At 46.3% G+C, this 25,520-nt stretch overlaps 1 protein-coding gene across 4 annotated transcripts in view; it reads left to right on the top strand.

Annotated features, from left to right (window-relative positions):
- The window catches only part of LOC140730810 (unconventional myosin-VI), a 322,637-nt gene that overhangs the window by 206,405 nt on the left and 90,712 nt on the right, over positions 1–25,520 (top strand). For all 4 annotated transcript variants that reach the window (XM_073051731.1, XM_073051733.1, XM_073051732.1 and 1 more), the window contains 4 exons: positions 103–267; positions 7,640–7,720; positions 16,062–16,242; positions 19,095–19,239. In XM_073051731.1, coding sequence (XP_072907832.1) covers positions 103–267; positions 7,640–7,720; positions 16,062–16,242; positions 19,095–19,239 — 572 coding nt within the window. The remainder of the gene's footprint in view (positions 1–102; positions 268–7,639; positions 7,721–16,061; positions 16,243–19,094; positions 19,240–25,520) is intronic.

Below are 25,520 nucleotides of genomic sequence, written 5' to 3'. Positions count from 1 at the left end.
GGAACGATTTTCTTTGTTTTTAAAGCCTTCCAGATTTCACGTACACGCCGTTTCTGAGAATGTACCCATGCCTTTTTACTCTGCCTTTTCTCCCCGGTACAGAATGCCGTTGTTGGTGGATTTGTGTCACATTATCTGCTGGAAAAGTCCCGGATCTGTATGCAGAGCAAGGAGGAAAGAAATTACCACATCTTTTATAGGCTGTGTGCAGGTGCTCCTGAAGACATTAGGCAAAAATTTCACTTGACCTCCCCTGATAATTTCCGGGTGAGTTTTGTGCCATGGTACTTTGAGGCCAAACCTGTACCTTCCTTTTAAATAAGTGGGAGCCTCTCCCTTGTCTTTTGGAATGAGGAATGATTTCACGTCAATACTGGGTTCTCAAATACTAACAACTCTCACCATTATTCCTCTCTGTGCTACTGAAGAATGGTATAACATCAAATATTATATTTACCTCTCAGGACCATCTCTGCTTTCAAGGATGTGGCATGGAAATTGGAGGAGATTATAATAACTTAATCTGGTCTCATTGATTTCTGTTTTTGGGAGGGGAGCTGATTTAAAAGTCATAATCTCCGACCTGATCAATTTAACCATTATACCAGCTTCCCTGCCTGTATCAAACAATGTGTTTGTGGAAGTGAGTTGCTTGGTGATTCAGCCAGCATTTTATATTTTATTTGGATTGTCATTCTTCAGAGTATTAATTTAAAAGCACTGACAAGGTATTAACTTTGCACATAATTGAAATATTACCTTTCTATTTATGGAAGATGGAATGATATCTGAGAAGCCCTTCCTTAAATATCACGACAACGCCGAAAGTTTGTGCACAAATTTAATCTGATATTTCCAAACTCTCTTTGAAGCAGGGGTTCCCAACCTTGGGGTCATGGGGCCTCCGGTTAATGCTAGGGTCTGTGGCAAAAGGAAGGTTGGGAGCCTTGCTTTAAGGAAAAAGGTCATGCTGGGGTAATGCTGTCACTGTAAAATATCTGGGGAGATGGGGTGGGTGGTTGGTTCAAAGGGATAATGGTCCCACAGAAATCTTACTTGTGTGGTGGCTGAGCTAGTGGGATGGCTGCCTGACGATGCTGAGATCCTGTCTCTGTGGCAATCCCCCGTTCTCTGTGACCAGAGGGCACGGAATAGAGGGGCCTCCGGAACAGGGTTGAGGATGAGCAACTTTATCTGGAATTTGTTGCCACAGGCGGCTGCGGAGGCCAAGTCACTGGGTGTATTTAGGCAGAGGTTGATAGATTCTTGACTGGTCAGGGCACGGAGGGATGCGGGGAGAAGGGGGGAAAATTGGGGCTGAGAGGAAAAATGGATGAAATGGTGGTACAGGCTCGATGGGCCAAATGGCCGAATTCTGCTCCCGTACCTTCTGGTTGATGGTCAGCACGGATTCAATGGGCTGAAGAGCCTGTGTCTGTGCTGTGTCTCTTGATGACTTCATTGTTTCACAAACCCCTTTGGAGACAAAGTCAGTAGCTGCCCAGCAGTTAGTCTGGGAAACATCCGTTAACTCGGGTTACTGCTGATAAAGATGGGCAGGTGCCAACTCAAAAATTAAAATACAAACCCCACGCCGTGGTGCGAGTGATGCCAAAAGGTGCCAATGTATCTACAGTTTATCCTCCTGGTGCGATGAAGTCAAGTTGACACCTTAATTGTCAAGTTGATAACGAGGGGAGATTTGTTAGGGGTTTACAAAATTCTGGGGGTAAATGCAAGCAGGCTTTTTCCCCTGAGGGTTGGTAAGACTGGAGCTAGAGGCCATGGGTTAAGGGTGAAAGGGGAGCTCCTTGATTCAGGTTGGTGAGTGTGTGGCACGAGCTGCCATTGTAAGTGGTGGATGTGGGTTTGATTTCAACATTTAAGAGATGTCTGGATAAGTGCGTGGTGTGCGGGATTGGTTCAGGTGTAGGCCAGTGGGACTAGGCAGAATAGTAGTCTGGCACAGACTAGATGGGCCGAAGGGCCTGTTCCTGTGCTGTGCTCTTCTGCAGCTCCCAGTCCTGCAGTTCTGGCAATGACGAGACCCTAGGCACCTTGGAAACATTGCAATCGACTGTGTTTCGTTCCTGGTGACTCAACAGGGAGTGATGCACAGTAAAATCGTATTTTACACTGAAAGTGTTTCCTCAGCAATTACATCTGCCTACCTCTGACACTAAATTGGATCTTCTATGATTGGATGAAATGCTTGAGCTTATGATGGACTTGCAAGTCATTCCTGTAATGAACCGTAGAAAGGGCTTCTTAGAACTTGAGCTGAGTCTCAGAGAGACTAACAAGGAATTGAGGCCCAGGTATTTCAATATTTGCTGTGGTAACATGAAAATGTTATTCTTGGGTCACATGGTTTATCTCTAATTATCACTGGTGGTTGAAACTGGGGAGGGAATGACATCCCAATCCCCTCGAATCTCTTTCATCTGCCAACCGATCGCCAGCACGGTGATGGTGAACTGTGTGGGTGATGCTCTGAACCAAAGTGTGATAAAACAGAAACTGCAGCTGCGTTTGTCAGCACAGGGGGGCAGTGTTGGCAAGGGCCCAGAGAGCCCAGGCTCCACATGAAACTGTGGGCGATTCTGAAACTCTGGCGCTGCTGTATGAGCAAGCTGTTGTGTCATCCATCTACCAGCTGCTTCAGAGATAGCCCGCCTGATCCAGCCTCTGCGGGATGGTAGGGGAGCCTCAGTGCAAAACAGCTCTTTGCTTTAGCCTGTAAAGTATATTTGGTCCATTTTTTGAAATTATTTTTGTTTTCGGAACCCATTAGAGTTTCGGGGTGCTGAATCTTTAATATTTGTCGCTCAGGTAAGCTGCTGTTGCTAAGCAGAGTGCCTAACGCTAAGGTGCTTGTAAAGCCAGGAGCAAAACCACCAGAATAGTTCCTACTAAAATGCTAACTTACTGATGAAAGTGTGAAACCTCCTCTTGCTCCCATTTCCAGGATTTTTGGGCTGTGGATCCAGGGCTGCCTCTGACTGTGTGGACTTCACAGAACTGCTGGGTTCAACGGTTCCTCTGATTGTTCAGAAGTAGGGTTGATGAGTGGGTGAGGAGCTGGGTTAGACTTGTACCCAGCATCTTTCTGCAGTACACAGTGCCAGGTGAACACATTGGTTTAGAGTATCTCATCCTCCTTCCACAGAGGGGGAAAGGTCCTGCCTGTCCACTCTCGTAGTCCTCACCTCTGTTCAATCAGCACCCAAGGTGTATCTCCATACTGTGTCTTCTGGGGATATTGTGGCTGACACTCACCATTGGGACGGTGGAGATCCCAGTGAATTCTGTTTGCCTAATTCTTGCAGGCGCTGCCTACAGCTACGGTCCCAGCAGTAGGTATTCTTGGGCCCCAGGGCCTGGGCTGGTTTGCTGCTTGTTGAAGTTGTGTGCGCAGCAAGGCAGGCCAGGTCTGGGCCAGTTCATCACTGTACACTTTGCTGAATTTCTCAGGGGCAGCAGGTGCTATCTTGGTTAGGCAGGACCATCTTGTGTGTCACTGTGCTGCATGTCACTTGGAGCTCTAGCTACACCTTACCCTGTTGTATTTGCACCGGAATTCTGGGTCTGGGTGCTGGGGCATAGTGCAAGAACAGTAGCGGAGCTGGAGGATCCAAGTTGTGTGAGCTACGGGGGAGTTTACTGTGGGAGCCTGCTGTGACGAAATTGTGCACACTCGAAAGCCCACACGAAGAGAAAGAACCCCTGTGTGTAGGAGCCCCCACTGATTCATCGTCTGATCGATCAGTTCCATGTACGAGCCACATTCTCGCAATTGATCCCATAGGGTTCGAGGTTCAGCTCACTAGCTGGGAGTGTTCTGGGACACTGGGAGCTTGCTGACTGTGCAGGGGCTTTGGGGTGGGAGGTTGGTGCAGTGGGGCTCTGTCCTGAGTGGGTGGCTGTGTTAAGGGGTGGGGGAAATGGAGAAGGCAGTGGGGTCCCACACACTGCCTCGGCGGGGAGGTAGAATGGGGACCAGGGCATTGGGACGTAGAGAGCAGGAGGGTTTTGAGGTGTTGGTTCCTGCTAATTTGAGGTGATGGAGTTGTGGCGGGGTGAGGGATAGGTAGGACTGTGGGACCTCAGAAAGGGGAGTCAATGAAGTCTCCTTCAGATGCAGAATGGGTGGGAGACACGTGAAACTGCCAGTGCTCGTCACAAGCTGTTTGCAGGAACACATCAGGTCAGGCAGTGTCTGTGGAGAGAAACAGAGAACTGCTGTTTCAGGCTGAGACCCTTCCTCAGGGCTAGGACTGGGAGGGGTGTGACTTAAAGGCTATTCCAACTGAATCAGAACAGAAACTTCTCTTGTTAAGACTTTGTATGTTGGGTATCATTGTAGACACATAGCCAAGTAATACAAGCTAGAGAAACTTAGTTACTTTCTGTGGGGATGAGGGAACCTGCTGCCTCTGTGTATAATTCTGCTGTACGGTTTTAAAGTGGAGCACAGATTCTCCTATATCTTATTCTGAACTTGGTGTGTCTGCAGGGCAGGCTGTGATGTTCTTCATGTCTGAGTATGTAACCTGATATCTCTTTAGATTCAACAGGTGTACAGGTGCTGACTCTCCGCCAAGCAACGGGCAGCTTGCATCTGCTTGACATCTTTATTCCTCAGCCGCTCCCCTCGGAGTCTCGGGAAGCCAAATGCACATAGTTTGAATCCCTTGTACATAAGGACGTACATTGAGAATGCAGAGGGTGTGCTAATCTGATGCAGCTGACACTGAACTTGACCTAATTCAGATGACAGAGTAGTCACAGCATGCAGAGGCCATTTGGCCCATTGTGTCCATACTGGGAGAGTTTTGCAGTTGATCTCCCCCCCCCCCCCCCGCTTCCTGTCCTCTTCCTCACAGCTTCCAAATTCCTTCCTTTCAGAAACGTGACCAGTCCCTCTCTTTAAAACTACTGCTCAACAGTATTAAGAAGTTAACCGAGCAGTCTGAATGTGTTGAATTGCTGAAAGTTTCTGGGGAACATTTACTGCAGTGGTCAAGTATCTTACTGTTTTTGGTGCACGTTAGGTTCAAGGGAGGCTAGAAGCTGCGATTGGAAGTCATCTAGGGTACAGTCCTCCAGGTCGCCACAGTGCTGGCTCCAGTTGCCTTTGTGGTGATACTGGAGGAGATGGGATCTCCTTCGCTTTCACCAGAACTACTTGGTGAGCAGATCCCAGACCTGACGGCTGAGGGAGAAAGGGGCACTGTTTTAGCTTATTCAAGAGAGTGTGACTGAAGCTCGTGAACAGAACAAACCGTCGGGCAATCAAAATTCTTCCAAACGTCAATTGGGTGCATGCTTTAAAAAGATGACTGGGTAATTGTCGGAGGAAGCAGGAGAGCGGTACGTGGCTCAGTGACAACATTCATTGAATGAAATAATCGCTGATGCATGTCTCACAGCTTGGGAGGATTGTTTTTTTTTTTGCTGTGCTGGACTCTAGTCCTGCAAAAGGCCATTCGTTCCCAAAGAGTGTTTGTGGTGTGAGGTATAGGCACTGCGTGAGAATGAACCCTTCCAAGGCGCTGAAGTTCTCTCCAGTGGGAACTTGCCCTGCTCTTTGCTCCTGATGCAAGGGACTGCAGATTCTGGACAATCTGCTGGAGGAACTCAACTGGTCGAGCAGCAACTGTGGAGGTGGGGGGTAGCATTGCCAATGCTTTTGGTGGAAAACTTGCTTTAGGAATTGTGAGTGGTGAGGGAAGATAGCCAATGTAAAGAGGAGAGGGGGAAGAGGTGAAGCCAGAGCTAAATGGGAACTGGGGTGGGGGGGGGGGGCACAGGCTTACCCACCACCAAGCACACATATACAGAAAGATGCCGGAAAAGGGCCAGTAAAATAATGATGGATCTCACCCACCCTGCTCCTGGACTGTTTGCCACACTCCCGTCAGGGAGGAGGCTACGTAGTGCCCAAGCCAGGACCACCAGACTCAAAAACAGTTACTTTCCTCAAGCAATAAGGCTGATCAACACCTCCACCCACTAACCCACCCCTCCACACACCTCTCCAGCACTGCTTTATCATTTCCTGACAGTCTCCTTACGTACAGACACTCCTGTGCCCAGTGTCACTTTACGGTATACAGTCATTCTACGTGTGTAAGCTAGCTTATGCGTTTATATTTATTATGTTTATTTATTATTACTATGTTCTTTATTGTGTTTCTTGTGCTGCATCAGGTCCTGAGTAACATTTAACTTTTTCCCTCTCCTGCACTTTTGTGTACTGGAAATGACATTAAGCAATCCTGAAACTTGAGGTGGAGGGATGATAGACAGACGGAGGCAAGTAGGTGAGGAATAGGGGTGAGTTGGGAGGCTGAGGCTGGTGGTTGATCAGTGGAGGACCGATGGAGTGGAGTGGGGGGAGGGAAATGTGAAGGTTGGAGACTGGGGACAGCTGCTGGAGGGAGACACAAATGCGATGAAGTCTGCAGGTGCTGGGAATCCAAGGCAGTGCACACACGGTGCTGGAGGAGCTCAGCAGGCCAGGCAGCCTCTGTGGAGTAGAGAAAACAGCTGACGTTTTGGGCCCAGACCCTTCATCAGGAACGCAACAAGGTCTCCCAGTCCTCCAGTGCTGGAGTCTGATAAATAGAGGGATCATTAGGGGACAGGTGAATGGCAGATGGAGCTAGATGTTGGGGGCAGAGAGCCTGAAGGTGGCATGTATGTCTAGGAAGGGACGGGGGAGAAATTGGGCAATGAGACAGAAATGGAGAGTTCGAGAAGGATCGGAAGAAGTGAGGGGGGCAGAAGGGACAGCGCATTAAAGGGGAGGGTTATCTTAAAACGGAGAACTGGATGTGGTTGGTGTTGGGTTGTAGCTGAAACACGAGGTGTAACAGAGCAACCTACTGGAGGATCTCAGCAGGTCAAGCAGTGTCTGTGGGAGGAAAGGAGCTACTGACATTTTGTCAGTGAATGTGAAGCATTGCGTTTACATTTGGCAATGATCAGGCTTGGGTCTGACTCCAGCATAAAGACGGTAGGTACGGTTGAGAAGACGAGAGGCTTTCTCACCGCAGGCATCCCCGCTTAAGCCAACGTTTGGCTTGCATCTCTGGTTTGGGTTGACAGACTCGGCATGGAAGAGGATGTACGTATTGGAATCTGAACATGAGGGTTAGACACGCTGCTTTGTGAAGGAGCAAATTGATTATTATTGTGCTTATTTAGAGCTACGGTGCGGAATCGGCCCTTTGCGCTGTCCGGCAAGCCCCGGTTTAACCTTAGGCTAATCACGGGATCATTTTTTTTTACTATTACCAATTAACCTACTAACCGATACGTCTTTGGACTGTGGGAGGAAACCGGAGCACCCGGAGAAATCCCACGAGTTCCACGGGGAGGACGTACAAACTCCTTATGGAGAACATTGGAATTGAACTCCTAAATCCGATGCCATGAGCCGTATTGCGTTATGCTAATTGCCACGCTACCGTGGTGCTCCATGTAAAGTATTACGTACTTTAAAATGAGGCCAAGTACGGCCATACTGTTATGATTCTAGTGTTCCTCTTTCCATGATAATACAGTTGATGTTATTGTGCTGCTTACTGTTTGTTAAAACTTGTCTTGTGCTAAATTCATCTCTTCCCTGTAGTACCTAAATCGAGGCTGCACCAAGTACTTTGCCAACAAGGAGTCAGACAAACAGATCCTGCAGAATCGCAAGAGCCCAGAGGTAAAGTTCAGAGTGTTGCTGAATTTTGTCATGGTCCAGTTGATTCTAATGCAGTGTTACAAACTGATTAGGCATGGTTGCGTGAAAGTTCCCCATCAAAACCAGGCAATCAGTGCAGAATCCAATGGTCTGAATGTCGGAATCCCTGCTGGGAGAAGTTTGAGGATGTGGAGGGAATGAAAACTTCGGACTAATTTTAGATTTCGGAACCTTTTGAGTAATTGAGCTCACAAATCATTTTATTAAATTGCTAATCAAGTCCTATGAGTTGGATGCATGAAGCAGGAGGGAAAAGCATTGAGCATAATAGATGTGTGTACATGTTCAAGCCAAGCTCGTTGTCCAAGGGAGATGAAAGTAAGACAGAAAATGGTATTGATGTCAGTCTGGCTTCAATCAAAGAGGCCTGATTGGCCGATTGACCTGCATCTGTGTCAGTGCACCCAATTAACCCTCAAAAAGGACTGAAGCTTGTAGTACAGGAGGAGGGGGAGAGGGAGAGTTAGGACTAGGAGAGTGGGAATCAGTTTCCAGTTCTACTGATGTGAAAGGACTCCCTTTAAAATGTGTTTCATCAGACTAAAGCTAATACCTGCCCATCCTCAGCCACCACTGAATAGCCCACTGGTCTTTGAGGGAGTCACGGGTCAGTCTACAAAAGGGACAGTGTTTGTGGAGTTGGAATATTGGGAACTTGAGTGGCTGCTGATATTTGGCCGCCAATAGCATCAGCTGGTCTATGCTTGAGATGCCATGGGAGCGTAGCAGTTAACGTGACACTGCAGTTTGGTAGGTTAGTAACCACTGGTTGGTAGGTTGATTGGTCATTTTAAATTGTCCTGTGATTAGGCTCGGGTTAAATGGGTGGGTTGTGCTGGGAGGGCCTGTTCCAAAGAAATAAAAACAGCGAAGTAAGTAGCTCTGTGGCTTTGTAACCTAGTGTTCAGGATGAAAAAAGTTAACAAATTTCACGTCACGTGCCGGTGATAATAAATCTGATTCTGATTCAGAAAGTGTGGAGGGCCAGAGGCCTTTTTCTAGGGTGGAAATGGCTAATGCGAATGAGGGGGCATCATTTTAAGGTGATTGGAAGGAATTACGGGGGAGGGGAGGATGTGAGAGGTAATCCATTCTCACAGAGAATGGTCACAGTATCAACACCCTGCCTGGTGGTGGTGGTGGTGGTCGAGGTAGGTATATCGGGGCATTTAAGAAATTCTTTTGATTGGGAGGTAGAGTAATGGGGGCTGGTTTAGATTGATCTTAAAATAGGTTAAGAGTTGGGCACAACACTGAAAGACGGGTACTATGCTGTAGTGCTCTCTGTTCTGTGTAATGCCCGCAACATGTCCTATAGCTGGGGAAGCCCACACAGGGGACAGCAGTTGCCAGTTAAAGTCTCTCGATCAAGTGCAGCAGAAATCCCCGTTGGGAAATAAAGCTGGGTAAAAGTCTTCTCCAGAAAGTCGAGCAACGAGCACCAACGGTTGGCATAACTGTGATCCACAGATCCAGTGTAGTTTGGTGTGCCTGAGCTGCAGGGGATGTTACTTGGATGCCGTGATTGGAGTCTCCAGGCTATTGTGTTGCACCCCTGCTGTGGGCGGGCTGAAGTTATCCCCTTATCCATAAAGGGGAGTAAGGATGGGCCTGGAAACGACAGGCTGGCGAGTCAGCGCCAGAGACGGAGAAGCGGAGGGGAAGAATTTATGTTCACTCGGAAGGGCAGGAACTTCAGGGGAGTCGACGTGATGTTGTGCAGTGGAGATCATGTCTCATAAACCTGGCTGGGTTTGTTGAGGAGCGTGAGAGAAGCACTTTGCATATCTCCATTCGGGCTTCTGACAAGGTCCTGCATGCTAGGCTGATCCAGAGGCCGAGGTACAAGGGATCCAGGTTTGCGGGCAAACTGGATCCAAAACAGTCTGGATAATCTTCTGACTGGAAGCCTGTATCACAGGGGTAAATGATTTGGATGAGAATGTAGTGTCAGATTAATAAGCTTGTAAACGATACAAATGATAGCAGTGTGAGCTAATCCAATATGGGAGGTCCTATCCCGGAGTAGATGGCGAGGACCTTGGGGACATTGAGTTTGGGTGCATAGCTCCCGGAAGGTGGGGGCTTAAGTACATGGGGTAGTGAAAAAAGCATTTGATATGCTTCCCTTCGTAGGCCAAGGCTCTGACTGTAAGAGTTGGGTTGTACAAAGCTTTGGGTAGATGGCATTTGGTCACTAACCCACAGGGAGAATGTGGTAGCGAAAGAGGGAGTGCAGAAAAGATTCAGCTGGAAGTTGCCTAGAATGGAAGGGTTCTGGTTATAAGGAGACATTGGATAGGCTGGATGTATTCTTATTCGAATATTAGAGGGAATGAGTTTTCGAAAATGATGAGGGACACATAAGGAAGATAGGACATTTTTCCATGTCAAGGGTGCCTCGAGTTAGAGGGCACGAGTATAAGATGAGAAGGGAGAAACTTGAGAGGCAAGTTATTCCACAGAGGGTGGTGAATATCTGTAATGGGTTGCCAAAGGCATTGGTAGATGCAGGTACAGAGACAATGTTTAAAAGGCATTTGGACTTTACTAGGAAAGGATCCATGTGTAATGCAGGTAAATAGGTTAAGCAAGCAGAGGTGGATATTCCAGTCTGCAGGGATGAGAAGGTCCGAAAAGGCCTTTGTGCTGCACGATTCTGTAATATGAATCTCTGCTGAGTTTTCCAACAGGTTGTGGGAATTTGAGACCAGAGCTTTGCTCATCCGGGATACTGCCGCTGATAATGGACCAACCTGTTTCCCTGAATCTTCTGGTGTTAAGCCATCAGATGTTTGCTTTTTTCCCCTGAGCCCCTGGTGAAATCAACCCTTCTCCATGGCAACCAGGGAGAGGCTTCATTGTCAGGGACCATTTGAGGTGCCTGTCCGTGGTTCTATCTCAGTATGACAGTCTTGAGTCAGCAGTGTTTGGGTGAATGGAACAACGGCCAAGAAAACGCATCTGCTGCTTGTATTTGGCGGGGAATGCAGTCAAAGAAACTGCGTACTGTGCTGTCAGATTTACAAAGTGCTGTGGAGAATACATTGACCACTCTACTTAACAAGAGCGCAACATGTTTCCGTGGCAGGTATTGGTTATATTTCGTGTTAAGAATCCCCTGAGGGAGAAGCTGAAGGCATTCCGATATATTACAGCCTTAAATAAGAGTGTTGTCTGCTTCAATGTATTTTACCTCCATCTATTCCAGACAGTAATGCTCTTAACAGCTTGTACATTTAAATAATAATTTGTTCACTGGTTGTGTTTTTGTTCTCCTGGGGGGCCTTGAGATGTCTCCTTATGGTAGTTTATGAACCTCTCCATGGTATTGTTGTAAACCAGCTGATGTTCCTTGTATAATCTGCAGCTCCATTACTCAAGTGGTTCCGTCTCAACAAAGAAAATGTAAAATCCTATTGACCAATTCTGTCAGTGAAATTCTCTTCCTCATCTCCCTTCCTCGTACAGAATCAGCTTTGTAATACGACTGTCTGAAACGCCTGTTACTTCAGATACGCTCAGTCCAGGTACTCTGGGCTTTCAAAGGGTGCATCTCCATTTTTTCCACTGTGGCTTCCAATCTATCTCCCAATCTTTGAAGAACTTGAATAAGCAGAAGCAGACGTAGCCCACTTTGCCCTGATCTTACCTCAATGTCACTGTCCAAAACTAATCCTTGAATCACTATCTATCAGAAATATAATTTGTGCCCATAACAAAAGGCAATGGGAATTTGAAATCTGAGTTGTCCTCATTCCAGAATTTACATGGGCCGTAGGTAAGAAATTCCAAAGGTTAACTGCCTCCTGGGTGAAGAAGTTGTTTCTTTTCTCTGCCCTAGATAGCTGATCCCTTTTTTGGGAATCATTATCCCCTTTTCTAACAACTCAAGCCCAAAGGAAATTTTGTACATTTCAATGAGATCCTCTGTCATCCTAAACTCCACAGAATGTGTGCTCGGTCTTCATCACCTCTCAGAGGATAGTCCCTCCAACCCATTACTCAACTTGGCGCATTGTCATTGCAGTCTCTCCGGGGAGGGAGACCCAATCCTGTGATTTGTAAAGTTGCTCAGCAGATTTTATATTGTTTTAAATTCACAGTCTTCCATAGTCAACTTGGAAGTTTTTCCACTTTTTCTGTTTACTTTTAAGTTCCTGGTTTCAGGTTCATTTGATACAAAACCTATCGTATTGTGATCACTCTTCCCTGAAGACCCCATGACTGTCAAACTTCCCGACAGTGCCGCACAGTAGAGCAGCTCCATCAACCTGGGTTCAGTTCTGAGTTCCAGCCCGTGTGGCGTCTACACTCTCTCCCTGCAGGACTTCATGAATTCCTTCCAGACTCTTCCATTCCCCTCCACACCCCGAAAGCCCTCAGGTTGGCAGTTTAATTGGCAGCGGTAAATTTTCCCCAGTGTGTCAGTGAGTGGTAATACCCGGTGGGGGGGGGGAGAGAGTTGAGGGGAATGTGGGGAAATCAAAAGGAGATTAGTGTAATGAATGGTCAGCATAGACTCAGTGGGCCATTTCCATAATGTGTGATATACCTCAAATGCTAAGTGCAAGTTTTAATTTTCAATTGATCAGATTTTAGAGCTGAACCTTTCTGTACAGTATGTATTCATGCTTAATGTTACTCCCATGCATCCATCTATTTATGCTCCGATGCCGTCTTCTTGGGATGCTTGCTCCCCAGAGATTGACAGGAGCTCTTGTGATGTCTTCTACAGCAGTATATTCACATGCAAATAGTGTGAATTGACAGTAAACAGAGCAGAGTGATTAAAATCAAATCATCTTCTTTTCTTTCTCCCTTTTATTTAATATCAGGAAGAAGAGGTGATCAGTACTTTAATGATTTTGAAGTTTGTATGATGTAATGGTTGAGAGTTACAGATGGTTACATCATTCCTATGTGGTGTGAAAGGCTGTTAGTTGCATGCACTAGTACTTTTGCACTGAATTCATTAAGCCGCTTTGTGTTTAGTACGTTTAGACGCACCGATAGAATTCTGATCTTGTCAGCACGGGTTTCCTTCCTAGTGGGTTTTTTTAGCGGTGGTTAGTGCTTGGTATTGGAGGTGGACATTGGCAACCAGCTGACGCGCCCAGAACTGGTCGAACTGCTAGTCAGGTCCTGAGCTCGGGTGCTGCCTGTGTGGAGTTTGACTGCGTAGGTTTCCTCTGGGTGCTCCAGTCCCCCCTCTCATCTCAAAGACATGCGGGCTGGTGGGTTAATTAGCCAATAGAAATTGCCCCTGGTGTGCAGGTGAGTGGTAGAATCTCGGGAGGGGGGGGGAGGGCGGAGATGATAGGAATGTGGGAGCATTAAGTGAAATTCTGTTGAGGGTTAGTATAAATGGGTGGTTGATGTGGGCTGAAGGGTCTCTGTCTAAGCTGAATGACTATATGTGGTGGTTGTCCATTGGTTCTGACGATGACCAGTGCGGGAGAGTTTTTAAAGTGGAAAACCCATTTCACAGAGGAAGTCCCACACTCTCCATCCCTGGAGTCCAGGCCCAGTGGTACGAACGAACGTCACAAGCTGGCATCTTCCCTGCTTGCCGTGGATGGCCATGACGTCTTCTGTGCCTCGTCACGCCCTTCGCTCTCCGCAGAGCGTTGCAGAGCTGCCTTCCTGGCCGCTGGATCTCACTGTAGATCTCATCCGCCCGGTCCGCCAGAGCCGACCTCGCAGGCTGGGACAGGCGCGTCCCTATCTCGCTGCGGCATCAGGCTGCCGGCTACCCTCATCTGGTTTAGCCCGCATGTCAAAGCGATGTACTGGGGGTGTGGCTGCAGCTGCGTGCAAGCTGCTCCTTGGAGCCACGGGGGGGGGGGGAGCTGAGGGTCCATCCGGTAGGGACCAAAGGTGAGTGAGCTGCCCCAGAATGGGCAAGACAAGCCCCTTCGTTAAAGGTGCTTCCATCCCTGACTACATTACTTAATGTGTAAGGTAAAGCGTGGTACCTGTGGTCCCATCGCTGTGATGCGAGACTGTAAACAGTCTTGTTCCACTTTTTCGATTGCTATGCCCAGCAGAATAAAGTCTTGTCAAGGAATAATCTGTTTGGTAATTATGTACTTCTGTTTTAGTGATTGCAATGTGAAGGAATGGATTGACTGTATATTGTGTGTCGGGTAAATGTTGGGGGATTTAGAAAATGTGTGTGTGTTTTCAGTATGTCGCTGCTGGGCCTACTCTCTTGCAAACATCCCTCAAATTCAATGACAGCTGATGTTGCTTCTGGTCTCAAACAGGTGCCTGAGAGTAAGACAAGTGCAGAGAGTGATCAATGTGTGTTACTTAATCTAGAAGAAGTAGATAGGGTTGTAAAGAGAGCTTTTGGCACATTGGCCTCCTTAAATCAAAGTATAGAGATGTTACATTGAAGCTCTATTAGACATTGAGACCTAATTTAGCGCATTGTGTGCATTTTTGGTCATCTACCTACAGGAATGGTGAATGGTGGCATCCGTGGGTCTCGAGAGACCATGGATCTGCGCCTGGAGTTTCCAGGGCGCAGGCCTGGGCAGGGTCGTATGGGAGACCGGCAGCTGCCCAAGCTGCAGGCCTTCTCTACAGGAAAGATGTCAATAAAATTGACAGAATGCAGAGAAAATGTACGAGGCCTTGCCTGGACTTGAGGACCTGAGTTACAGAGAAAGGTTGAATAGGTTAGGACTTTTATTTCCTAGAGCGTTGGAGCATGAGGGGAGATTTGTTAAAATATTACAAAATGATGAGGGGTATAAATGCCAGCAGGCTTTTTACACTGAGGCGGGGTGAGTCTAGAACTGGAGGTCATGGGTTAAAGGTGAAAAGTGAAATGCTGAAGGGGAACGCGAGAAGGAGCTACACTCAGAGAGTAGTGAGAATATGGAACAAGTTGCCAGCGGAATTGGTGGATGCGGGTTCAATTTCAACATTACGAGAGGTTTGGATTGGTACATGGATGGCAGGGTGGTACGGAGGGGAACGGTAAAGGTACAGGTCCATGGCACTAGGCTGATAGTTTGGCATGGACTAGATGGGCTGAAGGGCCTGTTTATGCACTGTAGTGCCAGAAAACTTTGTTTAGTTTTGGAGTTTACTTGTAGCCTTTCATGGCTGAAGAGTAAGGACTGTTTTCAGGACTTGCAGAAAGGTCAAAGAGCGGGTTCTCTATTCCTGGCTCCACAGTACAGCCGTATAATCAAATCGCTGTCTCAGATATAACTGACCTGTCCTCTGGAGTGTTTACAATCGGAAAAGTGAAATGCATGAAAAACATTGTTCTTTGGCTGGTGGGAAAGAAACTTCAAGATTTTGAATTTTGAAGGTATTGAAACTGAGCCAAGTAAACTTAGCCCAAACCGTGATTTACTTCTGAGTCGGGGGTTTGAAGTCAGTGGGATGGGGTGGTTGGTGAGGAGCCACCAAGAGTCATGAAACCCTTACTTTCTGTTCGTACGAGAAGAGGAAACCCTCTCACGAAGGTGCAAGCAGGAGAGAGGAATTTGTTGGCACGCATGTAGTCCTCTAGGAAGCCAGATGAGGTGGAGGGCAGCCGAGGGGGTGAGTTATTGGTGGTGTCAGTGCTAGCCAAGGGAGATAAAGGATCATTTATTGACCTTGACCAATGTATATAAAACATCTTCCAGTGTGAAGAGTGATGCTGAGCCATATGTACTATAATAAAATGTGTATTTCAAACTCTTAGAGCTCAGTTTATATTTGTGACCTTTTACCCTGGGGCTTTTGCCAGATGTAATACATTTTGGGATGCCCCATCAGGGCAGATGTTAACCTACTTCCAGTAATGTAGGCGTCCCTGTTGTGAGGTGTGATTTACTCGTAGCCTCTTACAGATCCAATCATGGCTGAAGAGTAAGGACTGTTTTCAGGACTTGCAGAAAGGTCAAAGAGCGGGTTCTCTATTCCTGGCTCCACAGTACAGCCGTATAATCAAATCGCTCTCTCAGATATAACTAACCTGTCCTCTGGTGCGGTGGGTCAAAGTAGAGTAAATGGAATTAATGGTGATTAGGACATCAAATCGCTTGTGGTACGAGATACGTAAGGTTGAAGGGTGAGCAATGCCGCCAGCTCTAATATGGAGTGAATCCAGCTTCTGAGAAGCAGCCATTTTAGACATTCATTTCTTTTCATTGGTGGTTTGTGCATGTCAAGTTGATGTGCTAGTTTTGCATGTGTGTATCAATGCTTTTACGTTTGACTGTGCATGTTAGTTTTTTCCCCTGTAGTGGGACATCAGCTCACTCTTTGAGTTACTTTCACTATTTCCACTCAGTGCCTGAAGGAAGGCTCCATGAAGGACCCATTACTGGACGACCACGGTGACTTTAACCGCATGTGTGTCGCCATGAAGAAAATCGGCCTGGGCGACGCCGAGAAGCTTGACCTGTTCCGTGTGGTTGCAGGCGTTCTCCACCTTGGAAATGTTGACTTTGAAGAAGCTGGAAGCACTTCAGGTACAGAAGCACTTCATCTCCTCAGGGTGGACTTGGCCGTGCTCTTGGCGTCCGGAGTACAGCGCCAGCTCACTGCTGTTGTTAACCGGTTGCCAGAGTTGAATAAACACTATTTAAATAGAAGGACCTTTGGGGCTTGGCTGATTGCTGGAGGAATCTTAAACCCTCTTGTCAGGGTCAATGTGGAGAATATCTTTCCTGTTGTGGGAGAATCTAGTAAAAGGGGTCATTGTTTTAAAATAAGGGGTTGCACAGGAGGAGTATCATGGGCCTTTGAGATCCCTTCCTCAAGAGAGAGTGGAAGCAACTAGATCCTTGATAAAGAAAGCAATGGAAGGAGCACGTCATTGGGCTTTAGCAGTGCTCCAGAGATGCGTTTCAATTCTACCACTGCAAGTAAATATGTGTGTAAAGAAAGGAATAATAATTAAAATAAATAAGCAGTGATATGGAGAGCATGGGATGAAGAATCCTGGAGAGTGAGCCCATGGTTCTGGGAACATTTCAGTGATGGGCTAGTGAAGTTATTTCCTTTGGTTCACTGGAGCCAACCCTTAAAGCTCTGTCTCAGCTTTGACAATTTGGAATGAAGGGGCCTACTTCCATGCACTTATAGCTTTACAACTAAAATTATTGGCTTTGATGATCTAGAGCCTATTTTTATTTAATAATTTGGAAAACAATTTTACTGTGAAATGATAGCTGAGGAGCATTGATTGTGACTGATACCTGGCAGTTCAAACTTATGACAACACTTATTAAGAATGAGTAACTATTATTGTGTCCTTTTATCTTGTAGAATAGCAGCCAGCATAATTGATTCACCACGATTTATTTCATAGTTTGTGCAATTACTTTGACTAAATGACAGGATTCTTGCCTTTGAGATGGCAGATTGATTACCGTCCTGTTGCACTCACATCCATCATCATGAAGTGTTTCGAGAGGCTCATCATGAGGCATATCAAGACCCTGCTGCCCCCCCACTGGACCCCCTGCAGTTTGCGTACCACCCCAACCGCTCAACAGATGACGCCATTGCCACCACCCTCCACCTGGCCCTAACCCACCTGGACGAAAAAAGACACATACGTTCAGATGCTGTTCATAGACTTCAGTTCAGCATTCAACACAATCATCCCTCAGAAACTGATTGGAAAGCTGAGCCTACTGGGCCTGAACACCTCCCTCTGCAACTGGATCCTAGACTTCCTGACTGGGAGACCTCAGTCAGTCCGGATCGGGAGCAGCATCTCCAACACCATCACACTGAGCACGGGGTCTCCCCAGGGCTGTGTGCTCAGTCTACTGCTGTTCACTCTGCTGACCCACAACTGTGCTGCAACTCACAGCTCGAACCACATCATCAAGTTCACCGATGACACGACCGTGGTGGGTCTCATCAGCAAGAACGACGAGTCAGCTTACAGAGAGGAGGTGCAGCGGCTAATGCACTGGTGCAGAGCCAACAACCTGTCTCTTAATGTGAACAAAACAAAAGAGATGGTTGTTGACTTCAGGAGGGCACGGAGCGACCACTCCCTGCTGAACATCGACGGCTCCTCGGTAGAGATCGTAAAGAGCACCAAGTCTCACCTGGTCCCTCAACACCAGCTCCATAGCAAAGAAAGCCCAGCAGCGTCTCTACTTTCTGCGAAGGCTGAGGAAAGTCCATCTCCCACCCCCCATCCTCATCACATTCTACAGGGGTTGTATTGAGAGCATCCTGAGCAGCTGCATCACCACCTGGTTCGGAAATTGCACCATCTTGGATTGTAAGACCCTGCAGCAGAAAGTGAGGAAGTGAGGTCAACTGAGAAGATCATCGGGGTCTCTCTTCCTGCCATCACGGACATTTACAATACACACTGCATCCGCAAAGGAAACAGCATTATGAAGGACCCCATGCACCCCTCAAACAATCTCTTCTCTCTCCTGCCGTCTGGGAAAAGGCTCCGAAGCATTCGGGCTCTCACGACCAGACTATGTAACAGTTTCTTCCCCCAAGCTATCAGACTCCTCAATACCCGAAGCCTGGACTGACACCTTACTGCCCTATTGTTCTGTTTATTATTTATTGTAATGCCTGCACTGTTTTTGTGCACTTTATGCAGTCCTGTGTAGGTCTGTAGTCTAGCTTTCGCTGTGTTGTTTTTTTTTAACGTAGTTCACTCTAGTTTTTGTACTGTGTCATGTAACACCATGGTCCTGAGAAACATTCTCATTTTTACTGTGTACTGTACCAACAGTTATGGTCGAAATGACAATAAAAGTGACTTGACTTGTGAATTCAAGCCTCACTCCAGAGGCTTCAAGAGCAGAATCTGGCATGATTCCTCAAATAAAATGGTGATGTGCGTGTTTTAGATGATGCTGTTAATCTGTGGCACTGAAAACGTGCTGAGTTTGCACTAGCTGGGAATCTTATATATTCTAGCTATGAATAGAAGTATCTGACAAGTGAGTATGCTCGAAAATTAATTCATTGGCTTTGAACAGGATACTCAAGAACAGTCATAGTGCTACTTCAAACAGTTCTGTCCCACAAACAGTCCACTATATTCTCAAAGTAATTTGTCATTCTGAGCCTGCACTAAACCAGTCTTGACTCTGACAAGCTCTACATTGAAAATTCAAAGAGTGTTCATTGGCTATTTTTGCTATTCTCTCTGACAACTACATAATTCCAGTCTGGCTTCCCACTGATGGGATTTGTCATCATACAATGCATTTTGTTGCAGATCTTGAGTAAACTAGTTCTATCTGTGATACGAGATTTGGCATCAAAGGATAATTTGAGGTTATGTATGAGTCTCTGAGCTACCTTAGCAGCCTGCATTCTCAATGTACAGGTGGGTGTGTCCTGAAGAACAAGTCGGGCCAGTCGCTGGGCTGCTGTGCTGAACTGCTGGGACTGGATGGTGATGATCTGCGTGTTAGCTTGACCACTCGAGTAATGCTGACCACCGCTGGAGGCACCAAAGGCACGGTTATTAAGTAAGTAAACTCTGCTCTGCATAGTATCTGTGGTAACTGTGAAGTTGTGGAAAATGGCTTTACTTCCCTTGGAACTGCTATAATAGAACCATAGAACACTACAGCACAGTACAGGCCCTTCAGTCCTCCATGTTGTGCTGACCCATATAATCCTTAAAAAAAGAGTACTAAACCCACACTACCCCATATTCATCCATGTGCCTGTCCAAGAGGCTCTTAAATACCCCTAATGTTTTAGCCTCCACCACCATCCCTAGCAAGTCATTCCAGGCACTCACCACCCTCTGTGTAAAAAAAAAAAAAAAAAAAAAAAAAAAAAAAAAAAAAAAAAAAAAAAAAAAAAACTTACCCCTGATGTCTCCCCTAAACCTCCCTCCCTTAATTGTGTACATATGCCCTCTGGTGTTTGCTATTGATGCCCTGGGAAACAGGTACTGACTATCCACCCTATCTATGCCTCTCATAATCTTGTAGACCTCTATCAAGTCCCCTCTCATTCTTCTAGCTCCAAAGAGAAAAGTCGCAGCTCTGCTAACCTTGCTTCATATGACTTGTTCTCCAAACCAGGCAACATCCTGGTAAATCTCCTCTGCACCCTCTCCATAGCTTCCACATCCTTCCTATAATGAGGTGACCAGAATTGAACACAATTGATGTATAATGAATAATACATCACACACTTCAGTCCATCTCTAGTTCTGCATCTGAAGTAACTTGCTAAGCTGTCTGATCCTCCATGTCCAACTGCGGGTTGATATGCTCCAGCCTGACATCTCCCAACGTCCAACGTGTTTTCCAAGTTCAAAGCAAATTTATTATCAAACTACATGTATGTCTCCATGTTGTGTTGGCGCGTGGCCTAGTGGATAAGGCATCGGCCTAGTGATCTGAAGGTCACTGGTTCGAGCCTCAGCTGAGGCAGCGTGTTGTGTCCTTGAGCAAGGCACTTAACCACACATTGCTCTGCGACGTCACCGGTGCCAAGCTGCTTGGGTCCTAGTGCCCTTCCCTTGGACAACATCGGTGACGTGGAGAGGGGAAGGCCTGCAGCTTGGGCAACTGCCGGTCTCCCACACAACCCTGCCCAGGCCTGCGCCCTGGGAACCTCCAAGGCGCAAATCCATGGTCTCACGAGACTAACAGATGCCTAATAATAAAGTATGTCTCCATATACAACTCTGAGATTCATCTTCCTGTGGACGTACTCAATAAATCCATAACAGAGCCAATGAAAGACCACCCCAACTTGTGCGTTCCACCATTGCGCAAATGGCAACAAACTGTGTAAATACAAAAAGTAATAATAAATAAATATGCAACATTGAGAACATGATTTGGAGTCCCTGATTGGTAGGTTATGGGAACATCTCAATGATGGCAAATGAAGTGGAGTGAGTTTTGAATCTGCAGTGCGGGTCTATACTAATTAACTAATACTGACTATGTTCTAAAATGAACTAAGATCTGTACTAATTTGGGGCTATAACGGTCGCACCAGCTGTAAATCAGTTCAATTCCGACTGCTGTCTGTAAGGAGTTTGTATGTTCTCCCTACAAGTCTCCCCATGATATTCTGCTTTCCTCCCACATTCCAAAATCGTACAGATTACGGTGACTGAATTGCTATTTTGGTACCTGAAGTGCGATGATGCCCCCAGCTCATCCTCAGACTGTGTCGGCGGTTGATGCAAATGGCGCATTTCACTGTATGGTTTGGCATTTGGATGTACATGTGACAAAGTAAAGCTAATCTAATTTGTAGCTCGTCGTTCTATCAGTGCGACGTTTGCAATCTCAGCCGACAGTGTCTCCAATTTGGAGAAACTCTGTGTTAAGGTCACCTCTGGAAACCCTTACATGACTTGGACAGTGTCTGTACGTAAAAAGAACATGTGTTCTGCTCGGAGGAAGATGATGGAGGGCAGTGTCTGTGGTCCAGCATCAGTCAGGTCTCAATGGTTCTGGACTGAAGGCACTAAACCTGTATTACAGACCCACTGATGTTCGAATTGATATTTGTTGATCTGGTTATGTTATAGTTGATTTGACCACACTGAGTTTTTTTTTAATCCAAGGATTTTAAAATTGTTTAAGTTCTTGAAAATAACAAAGAGAATAATAGATTTAAAAAAGATCTTGTTAATGACGGGGGTTCTGTCTTCACTGAGTTTGCAGTTTCACTTCAGAATAAGAAGTCCCTTTTAAAGGTCTTTAAAGATTTTAGAACTTGCGATGTTCAGAGAACAGTGGAAAGCATTTGCCGTGAGTTATACCCTCTTCCGTGGATGGGCATTAAGCTGCTGAGTGTCCTTGAGTGCAGTTTGGAATGTCCTGCACTTCTGCTGCACGTCTGTGTTGCACTTTCTCAGAGAAGAACAAATCTTAAATCCAAGGAAAAGAGAACTCATTTGTTCTGCTTCAGATTCATCGTATGAGGGTCAAGCTTGACTGCAGTCACAGTGCACAGCGGCCGCTTGTAAGTGTTAAAAAGGTACTCGTGCTGAAGTTAAATAATTAAGGTCTGGCTTGGTGTGGAAGTTGCAGAAGGTTAAGGGTTAAGATAATGTCCCGACGAGGACAGTTTGCAGATGGCGTGCAGTCGACCCTGGCCAGCGAGGAAGCTGAAGAGAGTTCCTTGGAGTGTGCAGCTTCCCTTTTGCACTGCGGGGGACCAGAGCCATCTCACCGACTGAGACGGGGTAAGAAGGGAATCACAGAATTGAAGGCACTCACCAACTAGGGGACTTCAGTTACAATCACTTCAGCGAATTGTCAGTTGTTAGCTGATAGTTTCTACTGACTGTTAACACCTGTATTATGAATAGTGATTGATCATGTAAATGAGAAATTTGAGAAGTCTCAGTTTACCAAATGGTCAATATCTGTACCCGCTGGTCAATTCTGCATAAAGATGCCAAGACTTTGGAACGGCTTGATGACAGGGGGCATGCTGTCCTCTTTGTGCACAACTAAATGAAGTTTGATTGAGGAACGGCTGTGAGTTTGTAGAGTCAAGCTAATCAGAGATCCTGGTGGTGTTGCTTGATATCGGTAAACAAGCCAGTGTACACTCAGTCGCCTCTTTACTAGGTACACCTGTGCACCTTGTTAGTACAAATATCTAATTAGCTAAATCATGTGGCAGCAATTCAGTACATGAAAGCATGCAGACATGGTCAGGAGGTTCAGTTGTTGTTCAGACCAAACATCAGAATGGGGGAAGAAATGTGATCCAAGTGACTTGGACCATGAAGTGATTGTTGGTGCCAGATGGGGTGGTTTGAGTATCTCAGAACTGCTGATCTGCTGGGATGTTCATGCACAACAGTCTCTAAAGTTTGCAGAGAGTGATACGATGAACAAAAAAAACATTCAGAGAGCGGCAGTTCTGTGGGTGAAGACGCCTGGTTAAGGAGAGAGATCAGAGGAGAATGGCCAGACTGGTTCAAGCTGACAGGAAGCAGAGGACCATGAACGCACACTCGGTGGCCACTTCATTAGGTCCAGGAGGTAACTAATAAACTGTCACTGAGTGTGTACATAAAGTATGTAATCATTGAGAAAATGGAACGCTTCCTGAATCAATTTGTCATTCATTGTTGTCATGCTTCCGGATACCCTTGGACTTTTTGGAAAACTAGGTTCATGGGGCTCAACGTTTGTAGAGAATGGATTTCACTGTTAATCCTTGTTAGAGATATCAACCAAATGGAGCGTCTCGTGACCCCGACTGCACTCCATCTCCACTGCCAGTTTCTGTGCCGTTCAGTGGGTTCCTGACTTTGGTGTCTGTGTGTCACAGCACAGAAGTCAGGAACGTATTGGAGGATAGGCGCTGGCATACCTGCAGTTTGCTTCACCACTGGAACTTGGCATTGAGTCGAGGGACAGACACAAATGTACTGCACCCCGTGGATGGGGAGGGGAGCTCTTAACTTGCATCGAGAAGGTCAACATCTTTGAAAGTCTCCAATTATCAGGTGGTTAGAAACCAAACCCTTGAGAAGGCATTTGGTAGCAGGAATGGCCCAGCGCTGGATTTAACCAGCATGGCTGTGGGAATCGCAACACCATTCAAGATAAAGTGTGATTGGGGTCCACGAGCCAGCTCTGTGCCCACTGCGAGCTGTCACCGATTTGAGGAATGGTTAGTGTGTGTTTAATGCCTCAGCCATTTTCTGGTAAGTACACGAGTACGGGAGGAACGACGTTGTAGTTGCAGTTCCAAGGAAAGCACGACAGTGACTATATTTCATCACGAGTTTGAGGAGATTTGGTGTGTCACCAAAAACACTCGCAAATTTCTACAGCTGTACTGTGGAGAGCTGTAACTGGCTGCATCACTGTCTGGTATGGTGGGGGTGGCGTTACTGCTCAGGGAGTTGTGAACTTAGCTCCATCATGAGCACTAACCTTTGCCCCATCACCCAGGGCATGCCCTCTTCTCATTACTACCATCAGGGTGGTGGTACAGGAGCCTGAAGACACACACCCAACAATTCGGGGACAGCCTCTTCCCCTCTGCCATATGATTTCTGAATGAGCATAAAACCAATGAGCTGAAATCTACAGGCTTTTTCCTGCTATTATGTATTGCATTGTACTGCTGCCGCAAGGACAACAAATTTCATGACACACGTCGGAGATATTAAACTTGACTCTGAGAGTTGTAGCTTTCTACAGCAGAAATAAAGCTCTTATCCACTATGCCTCCCATAGTCCTCCCACAAAGGTTTCACCCTGTCATTTCTGGGCCCCTTTGAGACGAACCGATTGTGTAATCAGAAGCAAAGAGGGACAACCCCTGGTTGATTGCATCCTGAAACTTATTTGCATGTAAACGTAGAAAGAGGCAAGTAGGCAGGGAGGGAAGGAGATGGATTTACTAATGTTTGTAGAAACTTTTTTTCTGTGTACGTAATTTTGCAACTCTCAAATAAAGTTTTTATTTTAAGGAAGCACTTCGTTGTCCACAGTCCCTTTTGCCTGATAACGGACTGCTGGGTTTATTTGTACTGATTTGTGCAGCCTGTCAAGACCGAAGGATGAGTCCTGCTGTTCGGCTTGTAAATAGCCGCACGAGGCAAGAACATGTAATGGCGACTTTGCCCTTGAATTCATCATCACAGTCTTAAACTATGCAAAATGTTGGAAATATCTGCAGGTCAGACAGCAGTTGTGCAGAGTGGAGGAGATTGCACGGTTCAGGTGAAAGACCTCCCACACCCCCCCCCCCCCCCCCACCAATCAGAACCAATCATCAGACTTTTTCTTACACCACAGATGCCGCCTGACCTGCTGAGTATCACCAGTACTTCTTGTTTTTATTTGAGACACTTGGCGTCTGCAGGTTCTTGCTTTTCAAAGCCGCACGCACAAAATGCTGGAGGAACGTGGCAAGTCGGGCAGCATTTATGCAAAGGGGAAAAAACAGTTAATGTTTCGGGTCGAGACGCTTCATCATGACTTTCTCGATGGGGGATAAGTGCAAAAGAATTTGGAAGAAAACTTTTTCTTTTACAAGTTCTGCATGGGGATGGTGAAAGAAGTAGTTGCAAATTAGCTGGTGGAAAGTAAGGGTTTCTCACCTCTCTGAAGTCAACTGTTGGGATTATGGAGGAAACTTTCTGCCTTTCCAAAGTTCTTATTTAAAGTTGATAAATGTAATGATAGCTGTTATTATTTTAGGTTCTCCTCAAATCCCAAAGTGTTCTCCCAAAATCCCGAATACAAAATTCCCTAAAGGTGGCGTCACAGGTAGATAGGGTAGTAAAGAGAGCTTTTGGTACATTGGCCTTTATAAATCAAAGTATTGAGTACAGTATAAGAGTTGGAATGTTATGGTGAGGTTGTATAAGGCATTGGTGAGGCCACATTTGGAGTATCGTGTGCAGTTTTGGTCTCCAAATTACAGGAAGGATATTAATAAGGTTGAAAGAGTTTACAAGGATGTTACAAGGTTTACAAGGATGTTGCTGGGACTTGAGAAACTGAGTTACAGAGAAAGGTTGAATAGGTTAGGACTTTATTCCCTGGCATGTAGAAGAATGAGGGGAGACTTAAATAGAGGTATGTAAAACTATGATGGGTATAGATAGAGTGAATGCAAGCAGGCTTTTTGCACTGAGGCTAGGGGAGAAAAAAACCAGGGGACATGAGTTAAGGGTGAAGGGGGAAAAGTTTAAAGGGAACATGGGGGGGGGTGGGGCTTCTTCACATGGAGAGTGGTGGGAGTGTGGAATGAGCTGCCAGATGAAGTGGTAAATGCAGGCTCACTTTTA

The sequence above is a fragment of the Hemitrygon akajei genome, chromosome 7 (genome assembly GCF_048418815.1).
Source record: "Hemitrygon akajei chromosome 7, sHemAka1.3, whole genome shotgun sequence".
NCBI classification, from domain to species: domain Eukaryota; kingdom Metazoa; phylum Chordata; class Chondrichthyes; order Myliobatiformes; family Dasyatidae; genus Hemitrygon; species Hemitrygon akajei.
Note: the sequence above shows the minus strand (reverse complement) of the source record. Positions and strands in the feature narration are given on the sequence as shown.